Below are 9,939 nucleotides of genomic sequence, written 5' to 3'. Positions count from 1 at the left end.
GCTTAACGCCCAGTCCACCACGAAGGGTGATATCAGGGCGGTGCTGCTTTGACATATAACGTGCGCCACACACAAGACAGAAGTCGCAGCACAGGCTTCATGTCTCACCCAGTCACATTATTCTGGCACCGGACCAACCAGTCCTAGCACTAACCCCATAATGCCAGACGCCAGGCGGAGCAGCCACTAGATTGACAAATTTTAAAGTCTTAGGTATGACCCGGCCGGGGTTCGAACCCACGACCTCCCGCTCACTGGGCGGACGCCTTACCACTAGGCCACCGTGTTGTGGTGTGAAGGCGTGTGCCGTTAAAGATACCAAATTGCCCGCGTGCAGAATCCTGTTCAGCCCACAGACCGGTCCTGGCTTTCACACAGATTTAGAGCGTCACTGGTCACTTGGACACACACTACAATTAAATAGCGTGACTATTATATCATGTGACCCTCCACCACGGAATGAGTCGCATGATTTTCATATTTTTCCATTTTCCTAAAGCGTTTTTTATGCTCTATCCAGTGGTGAAACCGGTTTTAGAAAAGAACAAAAACTGTTTGAGTTATAAGCCTGTGACTAAGGTGACCCTCACACTGTTACCAGACACTCCCCGGACTTATATTAAGCCTAGCGCAGAACCGTGACTCATTTCGTGGTGGAGGGTCACATATACAGCATGTGCTTAATGTGACTTTTTAAGCATGCATTGCCGGACTCATATTCTGTGCAGAGTGGTAATGATTTGTTTATATTTGGTCAGATTCCGCACTTTGTGTCACAAAGGAGCACGTTTTTTTGGTTACTAAAGGGACTTTCCATGCAAACGATTTCCTTTTTTGTCTGCAGTGCCAGACTTCTTAAAAGCAAGCCAGTGAACACGAGAAAATGGCATCCGCAGCAGAGACGGAATGCACGGCCTGCGGAGATGAATACAAAACACCCAAAATTCTACCCTGCGCTCACGTTCTCTGTCGGGACTGCGTGTTGTCATTGATACGAGACAAAGGTCGCCAGGGGTCGTGCCCTCTTTGTCGTGACCCCATTCTGCCCTTGAACGACCTTGAAAACGGTGACCTTGAACCTGCTGTGGATTGTCTGCCAACGGATTACTCCCTTGTTGCTTTGGTGGAGGCACGCAAGATTCTTACCGGACGTGACGTCTGTGCTGCGTGTGACGACAACAGTTCTGCTGCGTCATCTGCTGCGTCATCTTTTTGCTTCGACTGCAACATGAAACTGTGTCAACCCTGCGCCAGGATGCATTCCAAGTTCCCCGCCTTCAAAAACCACGCGCTTGAAAAGTTCCACCTTTTAACTGCTGAACGATTGGCTGCTCGCGGTCAGGTGATGTGTAACGCTCACCCTGATAGGGCAGCTGAGCTCTATTGCCCCGCCCACCAGGAACTGATTTGCATATCGTGTGTTCCGGTCCATGGCGAGTGTGGGAAGGTGGAAGAACTGATGAGCCTTGCGAAAGACAAAAGGGGGTTCCTGGAGACACAGGCACAAACGCTGCTTGACAATGGCACTGCAATGAAAACACGGGTAAGAATGTGAATGTTTCTTTATTTGGTGTTTTACGTCGTTTTCAACCACGAAGGCTATATCGCGACGGGGGAAGGGGGGAGATGGGATAGAGCCACTTGTCAATTGTTTCTTGTTCACAAAAGCATTAATCAAAAATTTGCTCCAGGGGCTTGCAACGTAGTACATGTACAATATATATGACCTTACTGGGAGAATGCAAGTTTCCAGTACAAAGGACTTAACATTTCTTACATACTGCTTGACGAAAATCTTTACAAAAATTGACTATATTCTATACAAGAAACACTTAACAAGGGTAAAAGGAGAAACAGAATCCGTTAGTCGCCTCTTACGACATGCTGGGGAGCATCGGGTAAATTCTTTCTCGTCCCAACCAATATGGGACTCCCCCTAACCCGCGGGGGGTAAGAATGTGAATGTTCGTGTTTGTGAGTTAGTGTGTGCATGTACATAGGTGCGTCCGTGTAAGTGTCTAGCTTTGTGAAGGCGGGGGTCTGTATTGGTGTGCCTGTTTGTGTTTATTTATTTATCTCTCGCTTTGGCATTGCTCACTTCAGGAACTTTGACATAGTTAATGTATGGACAAAGCATTCTGCAAGTTGTTGGTTGCTTTTTCTTTTGCAAATTTGACGTACGCCCAAACTTGTTTTTTAAGTATGATTTCAGGTATAACTTTTTTCTTTTGTTTTCTTTTTCAGATCGACTCACTGCAAAACGAAATGCAACAGGGTCAACACGACTTCAAGTTTTCACGCGAAGCAGTCAAGGCCACATTCGACGAACTGCAAAGCTTGCTGGAAGAACGGCGTCAGGGACTCAACGATGAGATACTAAGGAAAGAAAGCGACTTTGTCAAATTCAAAACAGCCCAGTTATCTCCCCTCATGGAGTTAAGCCCGCTTATCACTTCTCACGGTCACGTGGCTGCTCGATTAGCAGTTGCGTCCCCTGATGGCAGGCTGGTTGAGACCTTGACCAAGATGCAGCCTCGCTTGGATGACCTTGAGACCAGGTCGCGCCTGGCTGATTTTGCGAAGATACCAAGCTTGGGTGACCGAGACGCCAAGACAGACCAGTATACGCTATGGAAGAAGCCCGGCATAGAGGATTCAGAAACCGGTTCAGGTGCAGAATACCCAGGGGCAAAGTTGTCTCGGAGTGTACAGGAAACAACGCTCAGACTTGATGATCACGAAGCAAAGAAGGGCCCTGGCGAAGAAGGGGACACATCGAAACGTCCGGTACTTTCAAAGCTCAGCCCCGATGAACACGAAGAAAAGAAGGGTCCTGGTGAACAAGGGGACACATCGGAACCTCCGTTACTGCCTGAAGACTCTGATCTGAGATCACCAGACAACGCTGCGAAGATTGCAATGAACAGCCCTGCAAGAAGCTTAGTGCTTGACAGGCCATGGTTAAGCCGCCTGAAAGCTGCCATCGAAGAGCTTCGTTTTGGCTCTACTGCAACTGGAGACACCTCGCAAGAGACAGTTCCGACAGAAATGAATACAGCACGTCCTGTACCAACATCTGTGCGTCATTCGGAAGAAAAGCTGCAGTCCGCACTTGTTCAAACCGCGTCTGCAAACAAGAAATCTTCCGCAGAAAATACCGCCCGTCAAGGGACAGAGCCTACATCAGTAGCAATGTCACATGTCGAAGCTCCACCCACTGTAGCAATGTCACATGTCGAAGCTCCACCCACTGTAGCAACCTCGGAACCAATCAGTACAACCATCAAAGGCGACGACTTTAAGCAGAATGTAACAGAAGCTACCACTAACGTCACAGAAACGTCCAACATGACGTCACTGTCACCGGGAAGCAAGGCTAACACCCTGGGCGCTGTGTCAAGCCAGCTTGCCTCCATTGTCCGACGTCACTTCGACCAGCAGGAAACGGTCACGTCTATCTTCCCACACAACGCCCCAGAACACCAGTCCAACCTCCAGGACAGACACTCATCTTCCAAGCCCAAGATCGTCAGCGCACAAAGAAGAACGCCTTCTCCAGATAAAAGGTTTTGCGGCGTTTTTAGCGACGACGAGGAAAACAGCAGCACAGCTGAAGAACGACGGAGAGAGTTTGAAGGACGGCGTGATTCCAGTTCCAGCGTCAGACAGGATAACTTGTTCAATCACTCCCTTGAGGCAGCCGCGGCTCGATCCTTCAGCCGGTCCTGGGCTTCGTCTGATGAGTCGTCGTTGAGGCCTTTGCGTTCTGTGAGTTGCATGATTTTCTCTCCCTGCAATCAACATCATCATAATCGTGGTGCTCCTCCTCCGCCTCCTCGTCATTCTCCTCCTCCTCCTCCTCCTCCTCCTCCTCCTCCTCCTCCTCCTCCTCCTCCTCTCCTCCTCCTCCTCCTCCTCCTCATCATCATCATCATCATCATCATCATCATCACCAGCACCACTTCTGACACAAAGAATTCATCTCCCTCTCTCATCTGTCTGTTCTTTGTATTTCTTTGTCGGTCTCTGTCAGTCTCTGTCGGACTCTGTCAGTCTCTGTCGGACTCTCTGTCTCCCTTTGCTGAAGGGACATTAAAACCCAACAAGTCGCGTAAGGCGAAATAACAACATTTAGCCAAGCTGTCGAAATGAAACTGAACGCACTGCTTTTTTCACCAAGACCACATACTCGTAGTTTCGTCAGTCCACCACTCGTCGCAAAGGCAGTGAAATCGACAAGCCATGCAGAATAGTGCGGTAGTGGTCGCGCTGAGCAGGATAACACGCTTTTCTGTATGTCTATTCTTGTTAGCTTACTGAGTTTGTTTTTAATCCAAACATATCATATCTATATGTTTTTGGAATCAGGGACCGACAAGGAATAAGATGACATTGTTTTTAAATCGATTTCGGAAAATTAATTTTAATCATAATTTTCATATTTTTAATTTTCAGAGCTTGCTTGTACTCCAAATATAACATATGTATATGTTTTTCGAATCAGAAAATGACGAAGAATAAGATGAAATTATTTTTGGATCGTTTAATAAAAAATTAATTTTAATTACAAGTTTCCAATTTTTAATGACCAAACTCATTTATTAGTTTTTAAGCCACCAAGGTGAAATGCAATACCAAAGGCCGGCCTTTGTCGAAGATTGCTTGGCCAAAATTTCAATCCATTTGATTGAAAAATGAGGGTGTGACAGTGCCGCCTCAACTTTTACAAAAAGCCGGATATGACGTCATCAAAGGTATTTATCGAAAAAAGGAAAAAAAAACATCCGGGATATCATTCCCAGGAACTCTCATGTCAAATTTCATAAAGATCGATCTGGTAGTTTAGTCTGAATCACTCTACACACACAAACGCACAGACAGACAGACAGAAAGACACACACACACACACACACACACACACACACACACACACACACACACACACACACACACACACACACACACACACATACACCACGACCCTCGTCTCGATTCCCCCTCTATGTTAAAACATTTAGTCAAAACTTGACTAAATGTAAAAACCAAACTAAACCAAACCTGTCTACCTTTGTCTGTCTGTAATTATCTCCCTGTCCCTGTCTCTGTCTCTTACCCTTACTGTATGGTTTGTGTGTGTGTGCGCGCGTGCGTGCGTGCGTGCGTGTTTGCGATCTTGTGTGCGTGTGCGTGTGTGAGTGTTTGTGTGTGTGTGTGTGTGTGTGTGTGTGTGCTGTGAGTGTGTGTGTGTGTGTGTGTGTGTGTGTGTGTGTGTGTGTGTGTGTGTGTGTGTGTTTTCCAAGAAAATTACCGGACGGTTACAACACTGTTCATGTGAAATCCTCCAGATGATCTCCTGACACATGATCCCTTTCATGAAATGAGGCCGCACTGTGGTGACAGCGTTTTTAAATCAAAATCATTGATTTCCGAACAATCTTTGATATGCACGGACTAGAATTGCGGGGTTGTACGTTTTGCTCGAAAGCGTAGAAATACATTAACTATTATGTTAATTCAAGTTATGCCTGATAGCCTATTAAGTTGCAAAAACATACCCCAACGTTATTTACTTGTTTTCTTGAATTCAAACATGTATTGATATAATGTGTTTGATCTGAACATTTGCTCAAAATAAAACGGTTGTATGCAAATTAGGTTCAAAATTCGCAGTATCTGTGTGAAACGTGATCAGTCCGTCTTGGTTTACGAGTTTCGGTATAAGCTAGGCCTTACAAGTCTAGGTGATGACTCATACAGGATTTTTAGTGTCGATCTTTAAGTTTTAGGCCGACAGATTGGCTAAATGTATTTATACAGCTTTCATCGACTTGTTTCTCGCTTACTTTCAAGCGCCTTTGCGATGTTTGTTCTTGGCTTATTGTCTCCCTTCATTCTTCTTGCCTTAACGTCATTATATGACACTGATTATTATATTACGTCATTATATGACACTGATGAACTAATTTCTCTACTATTTCAGGTTATGACAGAAACACTGAGCGAAAGTGCACCTGAAAATCAGGGTACCTCTTTACTTGTTCTGTTAGTGTTAGGGCCAACAAATGGTATAGTACCACAAACGTAATGTTACATGTTATAATCAAACTTTCTTTGCTCCATAGTGTTAGGCCCCCCCCCCCCCCCCAAAAAAAAAAAAAAAAAGTCTGTTTACGCTATCCATTTATTATTCATTTGGGGAAAAAAAAGTCTTTGTTTATTGGTAAAATAACTTTTAAAAATTTTTTGGGAGAAACAAAATTCCCGACCTACGGACCCTATTTTTTGGGCCTATGTTACCGTAAACAGACTATTTTATTTTTTGGGCCTTATTTAATTGTTTGTCAAATGTAGTGTGTGTGTGTGTGTGTGTGTGTGTGTGTGTGTGTGTGTGTGTGTGTGTGTGTGTGTGTGTGTGTGTGTGTGTGTGTGTGTTTTAGGACGTAGGAATGAAACATTAAAAAGCAATCAGGTGCAAATGTTTTGATTGATTGATTAATGAAATATTACAAATAACAATTATCAATAGCACATGTGTATTTGATCAATTATTAATAATGCTTTCTTGTTTGTTGTTTTCTCTCTTAGCTTTTAAATGATCGTTCTGCTCTTCCCTTTCAGGCTGGACAACGTATTTTTCGGCCTCAGAGTTGCCAAGAGTGGTGTCAGTGGGACGGAGGGTGACGCGAGGAAAGGACTGGAGTGTCTTCAGTGAAAATCTGGTAGGAATGTTTTAGTGTCAGTCGGACGACGGGCGAAGTGGCGCAGTGGTAAGACGTCGGCATCCTAATCGGGAGGTCGTGAGTTCGAATCCCGGTCGCTGCCGCCTGGTGGGTTAAGAGTGGAGATTTTTTCGATCTCCCAGGTCAACGTATGTGCAGACCTGCTAGTGACTTAACCCCCTTCATGTGTACACGCAAGCACAAGACCAAGTGCGCACGGAAAAGATCCTGTAATCCATGTCAGAGTTCGGTGTGTTATAGAAACACGAAAATACCCAGCATGCCTCCCACGAAATCGGCGTATGCTGCCTGAATGGCGGGGTAAAAACGGTCATACACGTAAAAATCCACTCGTGCTAAAAACATGAGTGAACGTGGGAGTCTTAGCCCATGAACGAAGAAGACGAAGAAGTGCAGTCAGTGGGACGGAGGGTGACGGAGGGTGACGGAGGGTGACGCGAGGTAGGGTTGGTGTGTGTATGGAGGGGGTGATGTGTGTGTGTGTGTGTGTGTGTCTGTGTGGTTGTGTGTGTGTTTGCATGTGTTCCAATGTTTGCATGTGTGTATGTCTCACCCTTCTCAGATCATGCGAATTTGAAGCCACACTCCCTCCCGCGAGCCTACTTGGAAAAAAACATCCCTGAATTTGGCGACATGAGTATTGCTATGTGTCTAAGGGGAGATATGGTCTTATCTCATGTAAAAGCCTGGCCAAGTTTGAGATGGTATGTGGAACTGTGTGCACGACCAGAAGTGTGCCTTTAAGTTTAAGAACATAAGTATCGATTGAACATTGGATTTTTCTTCTTTAATTTATGAGACGTCAAAGTCCGACTTAAACTCGTATTTGGGCGTCTACACAAAAGAGCGCATGCTTGTATGCGTTCAATCCTAAAAGCAAACGAATTTTCCAACCAAAATGAATCGACTACATTGTACATTTACGTTAAGTGCCGTTCACATGACAGACTTGCAACCAATTTGTGACCAACTTTCAAGCGATTTTAGTCGGCGGCAAGTCAAATCAAAGTCGCTGCCCATTGTGTTCAGCACAAACTCGCAAACTAGTTTTAAGCGGCGAGTCTCGCCAGACTTAGCCTTTCGGGATTGTCCGGTTGTCCTCGTTGTTTTCCGGAGAAGGGAAGGCTAGAGCCAGAGAGATGTTTACGTGTATATTATAACTCAGTGGCCAGAGCTAACCAATCAGTTAACGCGATAAGACAAAATCACTGACGAGTTACGGCCGAGTCGACCAGTGTTCAACTGAGTTTAGGAGTCGCTGACGAGTCACGGCCGAGTCATTTCAAAATCGCTGGGGCTATATTCACATGGCAGACTTTTCGCTGATTCGGCCTCAACGACTCGGCAGCGATTTTCAAACGACTAAAGCTGGTCACAAGTTATTTGCAAGTCTGCCATGTGAACAGCACTTTATATGTATTTTGGAGCAAAATATTACATTTGACACAGATCCCCCTTTCCTAACCTAGGTGGTGGGTTCAAGTGCTAGTCTTTCGGATGAGACGAAAAACCGAGGTCCCTTCGTGTACACTACATTGGGGTGTGCACGTTAAAGATCCCACGATTGACAAAAGGGTCTTTCCTGGCAAAATTGTATAGGCATAGATAAAAATGTCCATCAAATACCCGTGGGACTTGGAATAAAGTAAAAAAAAATTCCATCTCACACGGCATTAAGTCTCAGGAAACATGAATACACGCATGCAGGAAAAAAAATATATATGGGTAGCGCCGTATGTATGGCAGCTCGCTTTCCCCAGGGAGAAAGCAGCCCGAATTTCCATGAGGGTAACCTCCATGGACTGTAAATCTTATCCAATCCAATCCAATCCAATCCAATCCAAAAGTCACTGTTCACTTGGAACGCTGACTGTCGAGATCTGTATAATGCGTCACAGTTTGGTCAAAAATACCAAAAAAACATTTACGTATTGGTCGATATTAGTTACAATTCCGCTTATTTTGTTCGATCGAACACACGCGAACGTGCACTCTTTGATGGTCTAAACTATCTGCCTAAATATGAGTTCGTCTTTCTTTCTTTCTTTCTTTCTTTGGTGTTTAACGTCGTTTTCAACCACGAAGGGTTATATCGCGACGGAGAAAGGGGGAAGATGGGATAGAGCCACTTGTCAATTGTTTCTTGTTCACAAAAGCATCAATCAAAAATTTGCTCCAGGGGCTTGTAACGTAGTACAATATATTACCTTACTGGGAGAATGCAAGTTTCCAGTACAAAGGACTTAACATTTCTTACATACTGCTTGACTAAAATCTTCACAAAAATTGACTATAAAATTGAGTTCGTGTCAGACTCTGATTTCATATGGCTCAAAGAAGGACAATCCCATGTTCAATTGATACATTTTGTTTTTAATGTATTTTGCTGCTGGCGCGGTCTCGGGGGAACACTGACTGTCTCGATCTGTGTAAAATGTCATATTTTAGTCAAAAATACAAATACCGTATAATTTATTTGTTGATGTATTTGCTGCAGGATGGTGGTCTCGGGGAAACACTGCCTGTCTAGTTCTGTATAGAATGTCTTATTTTGGTCAAAAGTGAAAATACCGTATAATCTATATGTTAATGTATTTTCTGCTGGTGCGGTCTCAGAGGAACACTGACTCAGAGTAAAACGTCATATTTTCGTCAAAAGTACAAATACCGTAATACATTTTTTGTAATGTATTTGCTGCAGGATGGCGGCCAGGGTGGACGAGGAACAGTGCTGAGGATCGGAAAAGGAAACAACATGTTCGGCAAAGGCTGGGTGCTGGTGCACTGGGACGCAACCGACCGCCGTCACTGGCACCGGATGGGCGCTGAGGGCTGCTGTGATCTCAACATGGAGTAGTGTTGTGATGTAACGAGAAGGAGAATGAGAGAGAGAGAGAGAGAGAGAGAGAGAGAGAGAGAGAGAGAGAGAGAGAGAGAGAGAGAGAGAGAGTGTGAGAGAGAGAGAGAGAGAGAGAGTGAGAGAGAGAGAGAGTGAGAGAGAGAGAGAGAGAGAGAGTGAGAGTGAGAGAGAGAGAGAGAGAGTGAGAGAGAGAGAGAGAGAGTGAGAGAGAGAGAGAGAGAGAGAGAGAGTGAGAGAGAGAGAGAGAGAGAGAGAGAGAGAGAGAGAGAGAGAGAGAGAGAGAGAGAGAGAGAGAGAGATCAAATCAAATCAAATTGTAGTTTACGAGTGTTGTGGCAT

At 44.8% G+C, this 9,939-nt stretch overlaps 1 protein-coding gene across 3 annotated transcripts in view; it reads left to right on the top strand.

The window, feature by feature from the left end:
- LOC138950869 (uncharacterized) overlaps positions 1-9,689 on the top strand; it is a 16,895-nt gene extending 7,206 nt beyond the window's left edge. For all 3 annotated transcript variants that reach the window (XM_070322581.1, XM_070322580.1, XM_070322582.1), the window contains exons 2-6: positions 845-1,543; positions 2,245-3,768; positions 5,981-6,023; positions 6,619-6,719; positions 9,442-9,689. In XM_070322581.1, the coding sequence (XP_070178682.1) occupies positions 884-1,543; positions 2,245-3,768; positions 5,981-6,023; positions 6,619-6,719; positions 9,442-9,597 (2,484 nt within the window). In that variant the 5' untranslated portion in view covers positions 845-883 and the 3' untranslated portion in view covers positions 9,598-9,689. The remainder of the gene's footprint in view (positions 1-844; positions 1,544-2,244; positions 3,769-5,980; positions 6,024-6,618; positions 6,720-9,441) is intronic.
- Positions 9,690-9,939: the final 250 nt, after the last annotated feature.

This window comes from Littorina saxatilis, linkage group LG16 (assembly GCF_037325665.1).
Source record: "Littorina saxatilis isolate snail1 linkage group LG16, US_GU_Lsax_2.0, whole genome shotgun sequence".
Taxonomy (NCBI): Eukaryota; Metazoa; Mollusca; class Gastropoda; order Littorinimorpha; family Littorinidae; genus Littorina; species Littorina saxatilis.
This window is presented reverse-complemented; position numbering and strand designations above follow the sequence as displayed.